The following is a 19,820-nucleotide window of genomic DNA, read 5'->3' on the forward strand; positions in this document are numbered from 1 at the left end:
CCCTTCTATAAGCTACAAGATGAAGTCTCCCCAAGTATGTGCTGTGACTCCTAAGCTGCTACAGGACTTGTTTTGCTTTGAGTGTGGTCAGAACTATTCGCCTCCATGTTCCTCTCTTGTTTTCAAACTGTTGAGCTCAGGTTTTGTAAAAAATAATTCCGCTTTTAAATGATTTTGTATTTATAACGTGTGGATTAAAAAACGTTTTCACTAAACTCAATGAGAAATGTTTGAATTTCCATCCGATTTCCAATAAATCTCTACTATTAGTAATAGATATATGTAGTTGCAGTACCGCTTCTAGCCTCTGAGTGTCAGTGTTACTCTTGATATGGATTCTGCTTCCCATCCTACATCTGTGGCAATGTATACCAGGAAATAAATACAAAAAGAGTTACAATATCCCAGTTGTAGGTCAAAATAAATCTGACCCCATCCACTCAATACAGCGATATATAACAAAAACACAATGAGCATAGCAATGTCACTGTCAATAGCTGAATTAGATATCAACTGCTATGAACATACTTGTCAAATCTGTCAACAGGGATTGCAGTATAGCACCAACTTATTACTTGTTCATGATAACACAACCTCTAAAGGCCTATGACGAGCAGCAAAAATCTGCCAGGTAGACAACGCTCTAGTCCTTGCAGTCCTTTTACCTCATTGCAAACCTTCAAAACAAATCAAATCAAATCAAAGTGTATGAACGCATCATACACACAGGGCACAGCGGGGTGTAAATGAAATGCTTACTTGCGAGCTTCTTCTCAACAGTGCAAATATCAAAGTACAAATACAAATAAAATAATAACACAATAAGGCAATACATGTAAATAAGGCAGACGTAAGATAAAGTTAGCAATACAATACATCTGTCTGTCTCTGACGTACAAGTGTGTGTGTGTGTGTGTGTGTGTGTGTGTGTGTGTGTGTGTGTGTGTGTGTAAAGGCGATGTGTAGAGAGTCAGTGCAAATTGTCTCTTGCACACATTCATTACATATGATAGAGTAAAAGTGTTTCATTTGAGAGATTTGTGCCATATCCAAGAAGAGGTCACAGAGGTTTTATATGTTATGTAGGCCTAGTACATAAAGGCATAACAGTTATAATTTATATAACACTATAACGTAATGCACCTTTATGCAATGTTGCTATGTAGCAACCACAGACACTATGCTTGGGCCTTTTAGGCAGTGTGACACATTATATCTCTCGATTATTTCACAAAATATGTTGATGCATGGCAAGATGTATTGGCCACAGCATGTTATGACAGGTGATTTATCCACCGGTTTCTTCCTCTTGCGAAGTGATTCACCTAACAAGCAACTATGGATTGACAGACTGGTACACGTACTAATTGCATGTCTCCGTGGCAGTTCGAGTTCAGCACTTTTAGGATCACGTTTTAATTGTTTTTCTCATCAAATCTTTGCAATCGATATGCAAAATTGGTTCTCATGCGCCACCTATGGATTATATAATTCTACCCGGAAGCAGGGTAGTATAGGAATTTCCGGTGACGTCAGTGTGTCTGGACTCCATTAGGGGTTGCAGCTGTTTTGAGAGAAACAACAACAAAAACGGAGCGACTGACGGGGCTTCCACAGAGTCAGCGCGTTCTCAGCCGGGTTACGAGGTCTGAATCCCGGGAGCTGAAACCTCCTTTCCCACCGGGGCTTCGCCGGCTTCTAACCACGGCCGCTCTCGGTGAGGAAACTCTGGCCTCCGCTTCCTCCTCCTCCGACTCGGACACCGGCGGAGCGTCGCCGCCCCCGCGGAAGAAACACCGAGCCTCGGCGGCGGAGGGAGCAGGAGAGCCCGGGGCTTCAACTGTTGCAGCGGGCCTTTCTGGAGTTGTTTTTGGACTTGCTACTTCTTCTCCACATTCACAAGCCACCTCTGCCATTCACTTTAACCGAAGCATTGTCAACAACCTCAGCGTCAACATGCAGGCAAATGGGGCAGGACAGGGACAGGAGTCGTCGGACCTCTCATGCCTGAACAGCGCACAGAACGGGGAGTCATCCTCGGCTGGGGGAACGCACTCCAACGGGCTTCTGTCCAGCACAAACAATGGGAATAGCGTCGGTAACAATAACGGGGCATCGACCGGACCGGGCTCTGGGACCTCCACCGTGTCCACTGCCTCGGGTTCGGGCTCGGAGGTCGGCAACATGAAAAAGAAGAAACGTCTTTCGCAATCAGAGGAAGATGTCATCCGATTAATAGGACAACATCTCCACGGGTTAGGGCTAAAGTAAGTTTATAGAGTGTGTCATTCGAAGGAAAGGCACCTAAAACATCGAAGCACATGAAATATCATGTATTTGCGAGTGTTTTGATCGAAACTGCGTTGTGACAGTTCATGAAATCGCTTCTCTGCGTTTGACAGACAAACATGGGGGAGGGGGTAGTTAGCTTGCTAGTTGGGAGAAGAAGGGGTCCATCTTGCACAATACAGAGTGGTAGCTAGATAGCACGACTAGCCTGCCTTGATGAGGGTGATACTGACATTTGTACAAATTAAAACCCAAAGACAGTTCACAATTCAGTTAACAAACTTGGCCTCACACAGGGAGAAGTATATTAGTGAACAGTTGGAACCGTGTGTGTGTTGCTTCTATAGATTTTTTACACGGATTGAAATCGCATTACATCACCGCTTGTAATCCAGTGAAAGATGCTGCAAAATCCATTATGACTTGTGCTTACAAAGCACATAAATCACAAAACCCAGTCATTTGAGATGGAATAACAATTTGCCTTGTTTTGTACAGTGGCACGCTTTATAATAGTTGTGTTGGTCTAAAATGAAATGGCCTGCTTTGTAGAAGATTGCGCAGAAGTGCGGAGGTAGAACAACAATACGCTGTTTGACAGCGTCGATATGTTTTCGTAGTCCCCATGTTTTTCACCGTTTGCACATTTCGAAGGCTCGGCTATTATGACTAAGTGTTTATGAACGTCGTCGATATAACAGTCACATAATTGCCAAAGTATGGAGAACTGACTGGGTCATTTTGTATCCACTCGAGTGTTTATTTTTGTGAAACCTTTGAGCTGTTGTCTTGAATCACAACAGCAACGCATGATCTAAAAAGACGTCCCCTTGAACATACTACAATCATGTTACTGTGTTATTATTGTTTTCCCACGTTGTTGTTGTTATTATTATTATTATTTTTGTCTCATCTTCTTCACTATGCTGCAGCTATCAAACTGTGCCCGCAATGTAAACATTGTACGTGTCACAAGTAAGAACACATCGCCATCATAGTGAGAGATTTAGACATTTCCAGGGCGATATTTTACACGATTTCTTGACTTATTGGAGGTGATCGTCGCTTGTGGACAAGTAGGAACGGCTTCCCTAGCTGGTGCATGGTTTCATGGCGGCTCTGGAATGCGTGTCTAACCAGCTGTTTTAGATTAGAAACGTTGGTTGAATCTAATTATAGATAGCGCCTGCTGAACGCATCGGGGCTCCGCATGAACTGTATTTTGAGCCATCCACAGCTAAATAAGGCCCCCCGTCACTCTTAAAGACTGTAATGCAGTCCGATAGACTGAAGAGTTGGCTACTGCTATTGCAACTACCCGTGTGTCAGTGAAACTGCCATTACACGGGGTTGTTGAGAATGCCTGTCTTGTGTGTTTATGTGGAGGGGGGAAATACTTGGCATTGCCTCGTATGGGACTGATGCCCCTACGTTTCAAATGTGGAAATGCAAGCGAAAACGGCGTCGGACTCGGTGACGCTGAGAACACTCGGCTGCGCCACTCTTTTGATACCTGAAGATGATGTCATCATGCCGAGTTGTCAGCTCGCCCTCCGCCCCTACTCATTTTCTCCCAGACACCTCTTCAGCACACTTTTAAGGGATTTTAACAATGGTATTATTCACAGATGCCAGGTCCTGGGTGGCAACATGATGCATGCCAGTCACATCTCTTATTGTTGGAGATTGTAGCCTACAGATGGTGTTGGGCCATATCCCTGTCCCTCCCCCTCTCTCTTTTGTGTACCTGGTTCAACGTGTGCGTTTCTTTGTACGGCTTGGCAGTTATTTGACTAATGTTGAGACAATGTTGCTATAAACCTGTTGCTATTGTTCCATTCATCCGTCTGTCTCAGCTGCCAGCCTGAGCCAAGATGTCAGTTCCACTGCATGTTTCATGTCTTGTCATTGGTTAATGTTTATGCTATAACGTTAAGGTAACGCTTCCCCCTACCCCCCTCTCTCTCCCTCTCCCTCCCTCCCTCTCTCTCCCTCTCTCCCTCTCCCCCTCTCCCTCTCCCTCCCTCTCTGCAGTCAGACAGTGGACCTGCTGATGCAGGAGTCGGGCTGCAGACTGGAACATCCCTCAGCCACGAAATTCCGCAACCACGTCATGGAAGGGGAGTGGGACAAGGTAGGTCCGAGGTCACCATGGTTACGCCTGCCGCCGCCGCCTTCCTGCGTGCGACTGAGCGTCCTTGTTGCCCAATCAGGTGTAGCCTAATATGCACCTATCCAAAGAATCTGGTCCAAGCGCTGGATTAGAGTGCTCCTCTGTGACCCATATCGGTCTGTGTCAGGACAGGAGGGACACAGCCTCCATGACACTTCCGTTGAGACAGACCGTGAGGATCGTCATAGTGGGATAAGAATGGTTCCCACCTGTGAAGGAAAGCTATTCAAAACATGTTATTTTCCATATAACTCTAAAAACAGTCAACATTAGGCTCGCCTAAACATCTCGAGGAAGTGTCGGCATCTTGTTTCGGTTACTTCTTGTCCATATGGATGATGATGATGATGATGATGGGTAATCACATTTCAGCCAGTAGGCACCGAGTGTAAACCTTTCTAAATCCATGTCTGGGAACATTAAAGCTACAGAGAGAGAGAGACTAGCGTGGTGATGTTACCGTGCAGATCCTGCGATGTTGCGCTCACTTATTAAATGCACATGGTTGGCAGTGAACATTTTGGGTTAGCGCTCGATCGGGGGCACGGCAATGAAAAGTCGACGTGGGCTCAGTAGTAAGTCTTTAAGAGTTGTTAGGCTAATTTGATCATACAACGAGCTCAGTTGGCTGAACTTGCTGTTCCACAGAATGCTCTCTTCACAACAGCCCAGGGCTAAATGTGAAAAAATAAAATAATAATAATAAAAAATGTGTTGCATAAAACGTGTACTCAAACAGTCCGTTGACTGACGTTATGAAACCTAAGTCTAAACTGCAGCGACACAGGAGTTGGTGCGTCGTCGGTCGCACAACAATCTCAGCATCGACTTCCTCCACACTTCGAGAAGAGCACAGCTACGGGTGCCTTGTAGTGGTCATGTGTTTTGATTTGACGTTTTTTTGTTGCGAGGGAAAGTGCTGACCCTGACCGTTTCTCTCTCCCTCCCCTCCCTCTCTTTGTTTTGGTCCAGGCTGAGAATGATCTCAACGAGCTGAGAGCACTGATGCATTCTCCCAACGCTATTGTGGTAAGCCTAAAACCTGACCTGAATGACGGCAAACAGTGGAAAGGGCCCGGCGGGTTCTAGAACGGTTCTGTTAGACTCTGTGTTCTAGACTAGAGTGCCCCCCTTTGTGATTGCGGATGGGGTCTGACTGCAGAAGCCTTTATGATCCAGAATGCCTTGGTTGGGAGAGTCTACATGAAATACATTTTTCCATCATGTACGGGTGGACATGGGTGGACATATGAAGAGTTTCATTGCAAAACGCTCTGTCCACCCTTTTCCAATATGTACTTTCCTTATTATAAAATGATACACGCTTGTGTCATGGCATAAAACCCCTTTATGACACATTTGAAAGGACAATAGATATGTTACGTTATATTAAATATATCATATTCTTGAAGTTGTAATCAATAATTATTGCATTTTTTAATTTTTTATTGATCGATAAGTTAACAGCCAAAGTTCTGCCAATGGGTAGCATTTGGAATGACTCTCCATATGTATTCTCCAGTATGTTTGATCATATGCCTGCTAGTCTATTATTATGAAATGTTCATCAATCACTTTTAGCCTCTGCTACAACTGTTAGCCATCTGTTCAGTTGTATCATCATTATGTTGTAAGGTCAATGAAAATAGGATTAGGAATCAAGTGTATCTGAGTGTTTGACATGGAAGCTGTATGCTGTTTTCGATAGCATATTGATATAGCTTTTCAGGTGGTGCCCTAAAATGGAGCTCATATTTTGCCATGGAAGCTGTTCCTCTAAGATTGTAAATGAGCGGAGGAGAGGCGAAGCTCCCATGGGTCCAGCACATGCAGATGTCAACTGACGAACACTCTCAGGACTGCAGCTAGGCTAAATGATGCTAATTAGCCTCAGCTAGCTCATTAGTGGACAGGATAGGTTACTTCTCAAAATGGTCTCCTGTGTGCTAGTCAACCGCCTGTAGCTTTATACCTTTATGGTGGTGTTGTACTGAGTGTACTGTATAAATGTGGGTTTTGTCCTGACAAATAATGCTTGTTTAAAATGTACATATAGGCCTGTACTATTGAAACCCAGAACACACAGCCTTTTTGTTTCCTGTAAAGTTAATGAGCCTTGATGTTTATATGGTTGCTGCCATGGTTATGCTTGGAGTTTACTCATTCCAGAATCATAGTTATAAATAAGAGGGGAAAATATAACTCAATGTGTGTGTGCGTGCGTGCGTGCATTAACCCGTCTTTTGGGCTGTGGCCGACACTGCAGACTTGAGATAAGGCAGACTGCCACAAATATCAGCGCTGACCAAAACAGCGCAACTGGTTAGCACACTGGGCTGTGGTGGAGAGTGAAGCATGCCACAGCTCAGTCTGGGGGAAGCGGCCGGTTACAGCTGGCAGAGCCAAGTCTCTTGGGCTAAGCCAACGCCCACCACATGACTCCAACGACAACACAGTCACTGTAACCACGGCAATGCTTCCTGTCACTCAAACTATGCTAACATTTGAGTGCCTGCCCCCCCTTTGGAGCAGATGGGATGGGGGAGGGAGTTCCACTCCCCCTTTTGCTTATTTATTTTTTTGGGGGGGGGGACATTTATTGTGAAAGGAGGAACGCCACAGGGATAACATATGAAGTGGGATTTATAGCACAGAATATCTGGACCTGGGAATCGAACCCGGGTCTTTGAGGGATTGTACTGTATATGTGTTTGGGATGGTGGTGTCATCATGGATTGGATGTTGGAGGAGACGGGGTAGTCGTGAGTGCTGGATGTAGCCTAGCTTGATGTTTCTCCGTACAGAGGTTTTCCATACAGTGACGACCCCTTTTCCCCTTTTTCCTCCTTCACTCTCCCGCCACCCCCTTTGCCACCTCTCCCTTGACCTTGTTTGTCTCCCCCCTCTCTCCTTCTCACCCCTCTCTCTTTATCCCCCCTTCTCTCCCTTTTGCCCCCCTCCCACCGCCCCTTTGCCACCCCTCCCATGACCTCATTTGTCTCCCCTCTCCCTCCTTTTCACCCCCCCCCCTCTCTCTCTCTCTCTCTCTCTCTCTCTCTCTCTCTCTCTCTTTTCATCCCTTCATTCTCTCCCTGTAGCGTATGAAGTTCCTGCTCCTGCAGCAGAAGTATCTGGAGTACCTGGAGGACGGGAAGGTTCTGGAGGCGCTGCAGGTGCTCAGGGGAGAGCTCACCCCGCTCAAGTACAACACAGACCGCATCCACGTACTCAGCGGGTATCTATCCTTCTATCTATCTATCTTATCTGTCTCTCTCTTATCTATCTCTTATCTGTATCTATCTATCTTCATCTATCTCTCTCTTATCTATCTATCTATCTATCTATCTATCTATCCATCCGTCCATCACATTTGATGTTGTTATGTCATCAGTGGTTTGGCTCAGTACAAAACAGGCAGCTATTATCAGTTGTTCAATACAACCAATCGATCAGTTAATCAATCACAGACCTCACCTCCACACCTGGCCTGTATGCCAGTATATCATCCAATCAATCATTACAATACTCAACACACTGCATCCACACCGCTCAGCGGGTATGCTAAAGGGACTTTAAGTAACAGAGATACCCAGAGGGTATGTCATTAAGAACCAGTCAGTAAATTAATAAGTAAGTCAGTAAATGACTCAACACCTACGTCAACCATCAGTAACAGTTGAGCACGATTTAGAGAACACCTAGGTGACCAGCAAGTATGGCAGTCTATGAATTCATCACTCAGTCACGTCAAACATCGACACGTTATCAGTTCAAAGTAGCCCACACTGACACTCCACTGGTTCATGAACCAGATTGTCCCAGTTCCAGCTGTGGTTTTGGATTGTAAAACAGGCCAAAGTACTCTGAGCATTCCGATTACATATTTTAATATAGCATGACGGTCCATGTTGTGTTGTGTGGTGTAGCGTGTTGATCCGTGTTGTAGCCTGTTGATCCATGTTGTGTGTGGTGTGTTATAGCGTGTGTGTTGTAGCGTGTTGATCCGTGTTGTGTGTGGTAGCGTGTTGATCCATGTTGTGTGTGGTGTGTTATAGCGTGTGTGTGTTGTAGCGTGTTGATCCGTGTTGTGTGTGGTAGCGTGTTGATCCATGTTGTGTGGTGTAGCGTGTTGATCCGTGTTGTGTGGTGTAGCGTGTTTTGTGTGTTAGCATGATGATCTTTGTGGTGTTGCATGTTATAGGGTGATGTGTGTTATACAGTGCCTTTTCCACATTTTGTTGGGTTAGTTTATTTAAAATGGATTAAATGGAAACAATTAGCCATCAATCCACACACACAATACCCCAGAACGACAACGCGAAAACACGTTTTTTGAAATTTCTGTAAATTTATTAAAATTGAAATACAGAAATACCTCATGTACGTAAGTATTCAGACCCTTTGCTATGATGCTCTTAAAATGAGCTAAAATGCAAAAATGTCATCAGCAAATCACTCAATAAGTTGAATTGAGTCCATCTTAATGCAAGGATAATAGTTCATGTAATTTTGGAATGAATATCTTGTGTTTTTAGAGGGTCTCTGATTTGCATAGGAATCAATTACAATTATTAAGGCACTGCAGCATGTTGATTCGTGTTGCGTGTTATAGCGTGTTGTGTGTGATAGCGTGTTGTGTGTTATAGCGTGTTGATCCGTGTTGTGTGTGATAGTGTGTTGTGTGTTATAGCGTGTTGATCCGTGTTGTGTGTTATAGCATGTTGATCCGTGTTGTGTGTGATAGCGTGTTGTGTGTTATAGCGTGTTGATCCGTGTTTTGTCTGGTAGGTACTTGATGTGCAGCCATGCAGAGGACCTGCGTGCCAAGGCAGAGTGGGAGGGCAAGGGCACCGCCTCCCGCTGCAGACTGCTGGACAAGCTACAAAGTGAGGGCACGCCCTACACACACACACACACACACACACACTATAGTACCTCATATGCAACCTCATTCCATGCTACCACACACACACACACAACCAACCTCATTCCATGCTACCAACACACAGTATGTCTCATCTCAACTATTCCAATTACCGCAACAAGTTATTAACTACCCCTCCCTCCTCCCTCCTCCCTCCCCCGCAGCGTACCTGCCTCCCTCGGTGATGCTGCCCCCCCGCAGGCTGCAGACTCTGCTGAGGCAGGCGGTGGAGCTGCAGAGGGACCGCTGCCTCTACCACAACACCAAACTGGACAGCAGCCTGGACTCTGTCTCCCTGCTCCTGGACCACGTCTGCAGCCGGTCAGCAACGCACTCAGGGTGACATCTTCTGTCCACACAAGTCCCAGCAACAATTCTGCAGCCAACACACACACACACACACAAAAGCCCATGGTCTTGACTCCCCAGTCGGACGGGTCGCCTCTCACAAATGATATATACGGTTAACCGCCCGCTCTACGATTGGCTTTCGTGTCCTGTAGACCCGAACGGGAGGGACGTCCATGCATGGGAAATCCAACGATCCGATTGTTATTCCGCGGATTCCTCCGTTTCGTTCTGAAACCTGCTTGCCCAAACTCGTGTTTTGTCAAAGTGTAACCGAACTCGTGTTTTGCCCCTGAGCAAACGGAATTATTTTGAATGTATTTAGATCGGGTTCAGGTTTGGGTTGAACATTGACAGACTTTAAATTTGCAATGGCAGGCACCGCCTTCCCTTCTAAACGTTAGGCCTGTGTCACTGATAGTTTGCGAGGAAAACCTTCCAAAACTACAGTACCAAATATTACTAACGAGACCTGCATCGGAATGGAATAATTCTCCAAACCTCGAATTTTCGTCGGTGGTCTGAGTTCTGCGGATGTTAAGTAAATTGATGGTGTGTCGCGTCAATTCACGCATGTCATGCGATCGATAGCTGCAGTATTCCAACCGGGCTTGGGTTTGATTGTCCTCGCGTCTATTCTGACATGCTATGGTTGGTTTTGGTGAGATTTCTGTTTTCAGGACTGTGAGGGTGTTTTAGACGACAGAACATGTCACCCTCACAAACAGCATCTCCATCTCCATCTCCATCTCCCATCCTCTTCCTCTTCCTGGTCCTGCGTCATTCTCTCTCTCTCCTTCTCTCCCATCCTCTTCCTCTTCCTCTTCCTGTATCGTTCCCTCTCTCCTTCACCTCCATCCTCTTGTTTGTTCCATACCTCATTCTTGGCCTAGGTTTTTGTTTCCCTTGTCCTCCTCTCTCCTCCTATGTTGCTGCACCTCCTCCTCTCCTCCTATGTCGCTCCTCCTCCTCTCCTCTCCTCCTATGTTGCTGCTGCACCTCCTCCTTCTCTCCTCTCCTCCTATGTCACTCCTCCTCCTATGTCGCTCCTCCTTCTCTCCTCTCCTCCTATGTTGCTGCTCCACCTCCTTCTCTCCTCTCCTCCTGTCACTCCTCCTCCTATGTCGCTCCTCCTTCTCTCCTCTCCTCCTATGTTGCTGCTCCACCTCCTTCTCTCCTCTCCTCCTATGTCACTCCTCCTCCTATGTCGCTCCTCCTTCTCTCCTCTCCTCCTATGTTGCTGCTCCACCTCCTCCTCTCCTCTCCTCTTATGTTGCTGCTCCTCCTCCTCTCCTCTCCTCCTATGTTGCTGCTCCACCTCCTCCTCTCCGCCTATGTTGCTCCACCTCCTCCTCCTCTCCTATGTTACTACTCCTCCTCCTCTCCTCTCCTATGTTACTCCTCCTCCTCTCCTCTCCTATGTTCCTACTCCTCCTCTCCTCTCCTATGTTACTACTCCTCTCCTCCTATGTTGCTCCACCTCCTCCTCCTCTCCTCTCCTCCTATGTTGCTCCACCTCCTCCTCCTCTCCTCTCCTCCTATGTTGTTGCTGCTGCTCCATCTCTCCATCTCTCGTCTCCTGTGTTATCATCACTCGTCTGTCCAGTGAGTTCCATGACCTCCGACTGACCTCTCTCTGACCTGGATGACCCCCCCGCCCCTAACCCCTCACCCCTCTCCCCTGTCCCCCACACAGGAAGCAGTTTCCCTGCTACACCCAGCAGATCCTGACGGAGCACTGCAACGAGGTCTGGTTCTGCAAGTTCTCCAACGATGGCACCAAGCTGGCCACCGGCTCCAAAGACACCACCGTCATCGTCTGGCAGGTGGACCCTGTGAGTGGACACACACACACACACACACACGTGTGCACACACACTTTGAAGCTTTGGTGTTTTAGGTTTTTGGTAACGAAGGCCCTGCCTATCTGTGTGTTGTTGTGTGGTGGAGCAGTGGAGCACAGGCTACATGCACATGGCTATTTAACACACACACTCACACACACGTACATACATACATATTGGAGGACTCCTACATTATGCATTACTGTGTGTACACACTTCATTATTTTGTCACTTGACTTTGCTGAAGCGCCACTTGTAGGTGTTACTTCAGAGAGACAAGAAACTGTACAGTTTCTTGTCTCTCTGAAGTATCACCTACAAGTGGCGAGCTACTTCTCCGATTTGTAGTTGCCAAGACATAGAGCTGGTAACTATTCTGGCTGCGATTTCCGTTAATAATGACTGATTTCCACTAGCTCGCTTTGTAGCTTCCTGACACTAGTAGTGTACATACAGTTGGCCGATAACTCACACACATACTTGGAGTACATGCGCTTACCCTCTCTCTCTCTCTCTCTCTCTTTCACCCTCTCTCTTTTACCCTCTCTCTCTCTCTCTTTCACTCCTCTCCCTTCTCTCTCTCTCCCCCCCTCTCCCCCATCTCTCTCTTTCTCTCACCTCCCCCCTCCCACTTTCTCTCTCTCTCTTTCACCCCCTCTCTCACCTCTCCCTTCAATCTCTCTCTCCCCCTCTCACCCCCCCCCCCCCCCTCTCTCTCTCTCTCCCCCTTTCACCCCCCTCTCTCCTCTCCCTTCTCTCTCTCTCTCTCTCTGATCAGGAGAGCCACCAGCTGAAGCTGCTGCGGACCCTGGAGGGGCATGCCTACGGCGTGTCCTACCTGGCCTGGAGCCCAGACGACGCCTACCTGATCGCCTGCGGACCCGACGACTGCTCCGAGCTCTGGCTCTGGAACGTCCAGGTAACCCACGGCAACCGCCCGTTAGTCTCCCTCGAGTCTGACGTGTCTGTACCACCATCTGTATTGCCTCCCACAAATCACACCCGCTCCCGGCCGAACAGTTGGCACCCGTGTCCTATAGGCGTGACGGGAGGGATGGAATCCCACTATCGCTATTCCGCCGATTCCTCCATTGCATTCTATGCGCCACCTACCCAAACTCGCCGTTTGTCGGGAGAGAATGTTTGCCTGTCGAAGGCCCTCCCAGGAAGATTTTTTTTCCTCCCTCCTCGGCCATCTCAAAAGCTTGATGATAGACTTCTGCTCTACTCCAACTTCACGCTCCCTAATGGAGCATTACTCCCGTTTGATATGTCCACCAGCCCCCCCGAGCTTAGATTAGCTTCACCGTAAGGTTGCGGTGTAGATGGTGGTGTAGACACTCACCGGTGTGGTTCACAAACACAATGCCGTTTAAAATGGGCTTTCTGGTTTGCACAAGGTAAAGGTTATTTTAGGTGAAAGCCGTGCTTTGCCTCTGACCTCAGAGAGACGCTCCTAGACGTGTCTGTGCTAGAGGTACAGACCATCACAAGCCTGTTAATCCTTCCTACACTCTGTAATCTCCGCCATGTGTTTGTTTGTGTTATTTATGCACCGAGTGACCCCCCCCCCCCCCTCTCTCTCTCTCTCTCTCTCTTGTCCCCCTGGTGGCCAGACGGGGGAGTTGCGGACAAAGATGAGCCAGTCCCATGAGGACAGCCTGACCAGTGTGGCCTGGAACCCCGACGGCAAACGCTTCGTCACCGGGGGACAGAGGGGACAGTTCTACCAGTGTGTAAGTGTCTCCGCCGTCTGTGTGTGTGTGTCTGTGTGTGATTTGTCCCAACAGTGCGTTTCTGCGTTCCGTTGCCATTGTGCTCATTTTAGGGCATCTTTGTGTTCATTTCTGCTACTCGAGAGCACTGACACCCCTGATTCAGCCTAGCAAATCTCTGAACATCTGTTGAGAGGAAGGTACATCGCATTGGGTTCAAGAAATGCGGTTTATAAATCCGATCCATTATTATTATTATTATTATTATTATCAGTCAGTCTAGTAGAATCAGGAGTGAATGTGACAGAACTCCAGTCTAGTAGAATCAGGAGTGAATGTGACAGAACTCCAGCCTGGGACACAGTGCAGTGCAGGGCTCAGGAGAATCACTGTTGGAGGATCAGATGGCGGGGGCGGGGGCGGGGGGCGGGGGCGGGGGTGGGGGGGGGGGGTCTCTATAGATAGCTGCTGAACAGCAGATTCTGTTGGGAGAGTAAGCTAGTTATAGATCGCCTGCTCCACCCATTTATTGATTAGTCGACCAGAGATGACCTCACTGAGCCCCGGGGCTCGTTTACGCGTTCGTTTGTGTGTAATTAAGTGTGTCCAATCTTGATGGTACCCTGTGATGTGGCTGGGTGCCACATCACAGGCAGTTTATTTGACTAGTTGATTGTGTGTGTGTCTGCTGTGTGTGTGTGTGTCTGCTGTGTGTGTGTGTGTCTGCTGTGTGTGTGTGTCTGATGTGTGTGTCTGGTGTGTGTGTGTGTGTGTGTGTTTATTTGATTGATTGACTGTGACTGTCCCTCAGGATCTGGATGGTAACCTGCTGGACTCGTGGGAGGGCGTGCGTGTGCAGTGCCTCTGGTGTCTGGGGGACGGCAGGACGGTGCTGGCCTCAGACACACACCAGCGGATCCGGGGTTACAACTTCGAGGACCTAACGGACAGAAACATGTGAGTGCTGTCCCTCTCTGCGCCTGTTCAAAACGAACGTTCCCACACTTCATTCGCAAGTCTGCTCATGAACCGTTTGCCAATATTATTACATGTTATGTTTTCTTGCATTATAGGTAATAGGCTACATTTCTGTGTAATAAATAATTTCTAAGTGTACATGTAACACTAAATACATGACCTATTAAGCATTGCCTACATGGTTAGAAAACTTGTTTTCGTTGCTTGGAATTTAGCTTATGCGCTCTTGAATACTGTCCTGTTACTGGAGACATAGCCGGTGGCTACAGCAGTGACTGTTGTCTTTGTGTGAATATCTCCTGCAGAGTTCAGGAGGACCATCCTATCATGTCTTTCACTGTTTCCAAGAACGGAAGATTAGCTTTGTTAAATGTAGCAACTCAGGTAAGCCTGTGTGTGTGTGTCTGTGTGTGTGTGTGTGTCTGATACCAGTGCTTATTTTTAAACCTGGGGCTTTTCTAGAGTCTTGAAGAGGCTTTTCTAGAGTCTCCTCTTCTCACTCTCCTTCTGTCATCCTCTCTTTTTCTTCTCCCTCCTCATCCCCCTCTCCTCCCCTGTAGGGAGTTCATCTTTGGGACCTACAGGACCGTGTGCTAGTGAGGAAGTACCAGGGCGTGACTCAGGGCTTCTACACCATCCACTCCTGCTTCGGAGGCCACAATGAAGACTTCATCGCCAGTGGCAGCGAAGGTAGACCCAACGGCGGCCATTTTAGACCACAGCTACTCTTCACCGTTTCAATTACAAGAAATACAGGATCTCCTCATTTTTATTTATTCGGTGATCTGTTTTCTCTCTCACTCTCTCTCTCTCTCTTTCTTTCTCTCTCTCTCGCTCTCTATCTCATTGCCATTCCCTCCCTTTTTCACCTCCTTCTCTCCTTTCCCCCTCCTCCCCTCCCTTTTTCACCTCCTTCTCCCCTTTCCTCTTCCCTTTTTCACCTCCTTCTCCCCTTTCCCCTCTCCTTTTTCACCTCCTCCTCCCCTTTCCCCTCCCTTTTTCACCTCCTCCTCCTCTTTCCCCCTCCTTCTCTCCCTTTTTCACCTCCTCCTCCCCTTTCCCCCTCCTTCTCTCCCTTTTTCACCTCCTCCTCCCCTTTCCCCCTCCTTCTCTCCCTTTTTCACCTCCTCCTCCCCTTTCCCCCTCCCCAGACCATAAGGTGTATATCTGGCACCGGCGCAGTGAGCTTCCGATTGCCGAGCTGACGGGCCACACGCGCACCGTCAACTGTGTCAGCTGGAACCCCACCATCCCCGGCCTCATGGCCTCTGCCTCTGACGACGGCACCGTGCGGGTCTGGGGCCCCGCGCCCGTACTCGACGTGCAGGAGGCGGACGGACTGAACGGTAACCAATCCCCCGCTACCTTCCGCCGTTGTTCGCTCAATGTCAGCTCTGTGGTCCTCTATGGCTTGGTAGAGCACGGCGCTAACGACGCTTAGGTTGTGGGTTCGATTCCCGCTGGGAACCATATATACTGAAAAATATATACACTCACTGCAATGGCGTATATTAACTAGCCGTGCTTGCCTCCACTGTTGTTCGATCAATGTCAGCTCTGCGGACTCAGTCAGTTGAGGGCTAAGTCTTCCTCCTCAGACATTGCTAGCATTGTTGGGTCAATGGTGAAAGGCTACGGTTTCACAGCAAAGCTAGCATCGGTAGCTAGCTCAGAGGTGGAACGATAAAGCTTTTCATCCATGTCAAAACGACTATTCTGTTTGCTCAGTGAAAGGCGGAACAGTACTAGCATCGTTGACCACGGCTAGCGCAGCAATGCTAGCAATGGATGACCAACCGGTTAAGGTGTTTCGAAAGTGTGTATAAATTAGGTGCCGTAAAGTTTTACAAGACGTTTATCTCCATGTCCTCGTCTTGTCTCCCCAGAGAACTGCAGTACGATGGACAGTTGATGGTGACTTTTGGAACCGAAGACTCCTTCTCTTGGCAAAGAAATTAAACAACACAATCGACAACAAACAAAATTGAAGCGAGAGAATGAAATCAAACACCTACAACACAACACAAAACTAAAGACAAACTAAAGTAAATCAGTTGCGTCTCGTGACCTGGTCGAAGCTGTGGAGGTGAGGATGAACACACTCTTAGAAAACCAGGTCTTCATCTAGTACCAGAACCAGTGACCACACCCCCTGGGAACCCGATCCGATCCGATCCGCTGGTACTCCCCGCTGGATTCCCCCCTCTGCCCTCCTCCACCCGACCCCCCCATCTCCAGGCAAGGCCACAGCCACACCAGGGGCTCTCCCCCTGAATCCTCCCCAGGAAACACACCTCCTCCGTGGGCCTCCAGCCTGGCGTCACCCCCCCCCCCCCCCCCCGCTCCTTACCCACCAGACAGCCATTTCAGACCAGCCATGCTGATTGGACCTCATCTGTCTGTCTCTGACGTACGTGTGTGTGTGTGTGTGTGTGTGTGTGTGTGTGTGTGTGTGTGTCTCTCCATGGGGGGAGGGGGGTTGTTGAAGGGAGTAGGGCAGAGGAGGTGGAGAGAGGGGGGAAGAGAAACTCTTCCTCCTGTTCTAGTCCTCCTCCTTCCTCTTGCTCCTCTCTCTGCACTTGAGCGCGTTGGACGAAGGCCGCAAAATCCACACCAACCCACCGACAAAGAAAATGCTCTGCTTACGTTTTGGATTTTTTTTTTTATGATGATGATGATGATGGTAGTCATAGCATTGTTATTGTTATCATTTAACAGTTGAATCCTAGGGCTCCAGTACTGGCTGTGGAGTGCTCTACCACGAAGAATACTTCTTCTTCTCTTCTCTCAATTAGGAAAAGGCTCTTTTTATCCCCTTAAGTTGAAAGCCTAGCAGGAACACGCTCGTTCCAACGGTCCCAAAGTGGTCACCTCACTGCATAGCCCCATAGTTCCACTACATCTGCCTTGGGGGGGGGGGGGGGGTTTGGGGTTGGAAGGCCAACTGTCAAAGAATGGAAGGAAGGGTGGGGTTGGTCAGTGGTTGCTGGTGTGGTGTCATGGGGTCTCTGTTGCAGGGCCTTGCATTTAAAGAATAAACCAGCCCTTTTGTTATGTACCTCTCCTGAAGGACACACGCTCGGCTAGCTGGACGCGCGACTGTTGTGGGGTACTAAGAGCGCCACCTGTCCTTCCTCTGTGTGCGTGTGCGCTTGGGCATCTGTGTGAGAGTGAGTATGTTTGTGTGAATGAGTGAGGTGCATGTAGACCTGTGCGTGTGTGCGTGCGTGGTTCTATTCACACCAGCAGAAGATCATGCTTTTCCCCCCTTATCCCCCAGTGAAATTGTAAAGAGGATTTTAAACCCATTCAGAGTTATCCAAAGCCCCATAGCGACCTCTATCTGTGGAACAAAGAATACTTGAGAGCCATTTTGTAAAAACTTTTTTTTAACCTGGGGCTTTTCTTTTTACATTTGACTTTGCTTTTTTATATTTCTCCTTACCCCCTACCATTCGAATGGCACTGAGGTATTGGCATTGAATCATTTTTGTGGGAAAATGGAAATAAATAACTAAAAAAAAAAAATTAAAAAGGAGAAAAGAGAAAAGTAGAAGCGTTTCAAAAGCTGTAAAACTGTTGTGTTGTGAGCAAAGAGTCATTTCATATGAGGAGTTGATGATTGTACTGTTGGAGAAGGAGGGTTGATGTTTAGCTAGCATGTTGGCAAGAGAAGAAGCACCTATGATGATGATCAGAACCACACTCACAGCCCCCCAACCCCCCCCCCCCCTACACACACAGGAATAATATCACACACACACACACACGAAAGGAAGAAGCACCAATTATGATCAGAACCACACTCACAGCCCCCCCCCCCCCCCCTTACACACACAGGAATAATATCACACACACACACATGAAAGGAAGAAGCACCAATTATGATCAGAACCACACTCGCAGCCCTCAGCATTAGAAAATGTTCTACACCCTCCCCAACACAAAACACACACAGGCACACACACACACAGACAGACAGACACAGGCACACAGGCATTGCTGCACTACCTAAGGTACACCCCTTAAGGAGTGAGACTGATTTCTGCACAACCCCACCCCCTCCTGCCCAAGTCATCCTTATCAGTGGTGAAAGCACCATACAGAGCTTTCTTCCTTGCATTTGGGGTATGTAATGACTATTTGCTATGGACTGATATTAAATGTTTAAAAAGAATGCTTTTCTGTCTGTTTTTATGGAATTTTTTGTTACTTTCTGTTTTGTTCTGTTCTCATTATATCTTTTTTTTTTTTTTTTTTTTTTTGGTTGACCTCTCCCTGTATTATCATATTAAAATATAACCAGACAACTGGTGTCCTCCATTATTTTCTATCATCATAATCCCTCTTCTGATTAGTTTTGCCTTTGTTTCTTTTGGGTTACATTTTTACCTTATCCACTACTTTAACATATTACCAGTGAATATGCACAGTGACACCCATTCCAATGTGAGTGGGATGAGTCTTGCTTTGGGAGTGTGTTACCTTCTATCAATCAGGTCTGAACTATCCACCCCTCGCCTTTAAAAGAGACACCTTGTGGAGATCCAATACTCGCATGTCTGTGGAATTTACTGACATCTCTTTATGTGCCACACGGTTGGGTTCGGTTGCCAGTTGTACCCGTACCAAAACCAAAAAAAACTTGAGCCACATTCGTAGTTCCAAAGGTGTTGTGTGTGCGTGTGTGTGTGTGCGTGCGTGTGTGTGTGTGTGTGTGGAATTCTGATGTTATGTTCTGAGTTTTACATCCTAGAATGCTGCCTTACGCATTCTACAAACCTTCCATCGACTCCTGGACCCCTGAATGGACTTGAACTTCCCCCATCCACATCTCCTGTCATGTCTGAAGATCCGAGGCAAATCACAAGTGAAGAACCCAAAAGCTTTCACAAAGTTAGAATTCACCTGCTGGTGACAATGCTATGTCTGTATGCAAGTGTCTACTTCCTTTGTTTTTGCGTTTACTAGGGGTTGTTTATGGTTTGATGATAATTGTCTTATTTCTCTTTCTTGGAAGTGGTGGGGCTGGGCAGGGGCATAAGGGCTTACGGTTGCAGCTCAAAAGAGTTCCTGAGAAATGGGGATGGGGCGGGCGGGCGGGCGGACCTGTTTGCGTTCAATGTGTTATTTACAAAAGTGATTGTACTGTTTTGTATTGTTGTGTAGGAGAAGTGTTATGTACGCATATTTTCAATAAAGCATTCAGGGTTTTGAAAATGAACTGTGGCCCGTAGAAGTCTCCAGGGGCTTGAAGTAGAGACGGCCCCTAAGCACAGATATGGGTTCGGCTCACCCTACCCAATCTTGACCCCCTAGTCTTGAAAAGGTTGAGCCAAACTGGCATGTAGGGGCAACACGTCTCATGGAGTGTGTTGGACAATGTGATTACACTTCCTTATGGTATGGTTGATCACACTTGTTCGTGTAACTCTGAGAAAGACCTTGGAAGCACAGGGGCATAACGTGTGTGGGTCAAAGAAGAGGGTATCAAATTTAGGGGGTAAACGAGAAGTATTGCCAATAAAAATTTCATTTTTTTAACTAAG

General features: G+C 47.4%; 2 protein-coding genes across 3 annotated transcripts in view; both read left to right on the forward strand.

Moving 5' to 3' along the window:
* LOC310818445 (adenylate cyclase type 3-like) overlaps window positions 1-155 on the forward strand; it is a gene marked incomplete at its 5' end in the record, with an annotated part of 15,672 nt that extends 15,517 nt beyond the window's left edge. Inside the window, one exon of the mRNA XM_083689390.1 lies at window positions 1-155. This exon is cut by the window's left edge and continues 550 nt beyond it.
* Window positions 156-1,549: 1,394 nt separating this feature from the next.
* On the forward strand, window positions 1,550-19,261 carry LOC310818220 (WD repeat-containing protein 26). 2 transcript variants are annotated; one of them, XM_083689065.1, is made up of 14 exons: window positions 1,550-2,267; window positions 4,324-4,423; window positions 5,435-5,491; window positions 7,561-7,697; window positions 9,251-9,348; window positions 9,551-9,725; window positions 11,431-11,569; window positions 12,357-12,497; window positions 13,195-13,314; window positions 14,105-14,250; window positions 14,577-14,655; window positions 14,832-14,961; window positions 15,423-15,617; window positions 16,158-19,261. In XM_083689065.1, the coding sequence occupies exons 1-14, from the start codon at window positions 1,957-1,959 to the stop codon at window positions 16,181-16,183; spliced, it is 1,854 nt and encodes a 617-aa protein (XP_083545191.1). In that variant the 5' UTR covers window positions 1,550-1,956; the 3' UTR covers window positions 16,184-19,261. The 2 variants fall into 2 exon arrangements, with proteins under 2 accessions (XP_083545191.1, XP_083545192.1); XM_083689066.1 differs by having other exon boundaries at window positions 9,551-9,707.
* The last annotated feature ends 559 nt before the right edge of the window (window positions 19,262-19,820 follow it).

This window comes from Argentina silus, assembly GCF_951799395.1.
Source record: "Argentina silus genome assembly, chromosome: 17".
Classification (NCBI taxonomy): domain Eukaryota; kingdom Metazoa; phylum Chordata; class Actinopteri; order Argentiniformes; family Argentinidae; genus Argentina; species Argentina silus.

What these genes read in the sequence shown, in the direction of transcription:
- LOC310818220 (XM_083689065.1), top strand. Translation starts at nt 1,957, where the DNA reads ATGCAGGCAAATGGGGCAGGACAGGGACAGGAGTCGTCGGACCTCTCA. An exon ending in CGGTCAGCAACGCACTCAGG is followed by an intron (nt 9,726 to 11,430) that starts GTGACATCTTCT and finishes TCCCCCACACAG; the next exon opens with GAAGCAGTTTCCCTGCTACA. An exon ending in GGAGGCGGACGGACTGAACG is followed by an intron (nt 15,618 to 16,157) that starts GTAACCAATCCC and finishes TTGTCTCCCCAG; the next exon opens with AGAACTGCAGTACGATGGAC.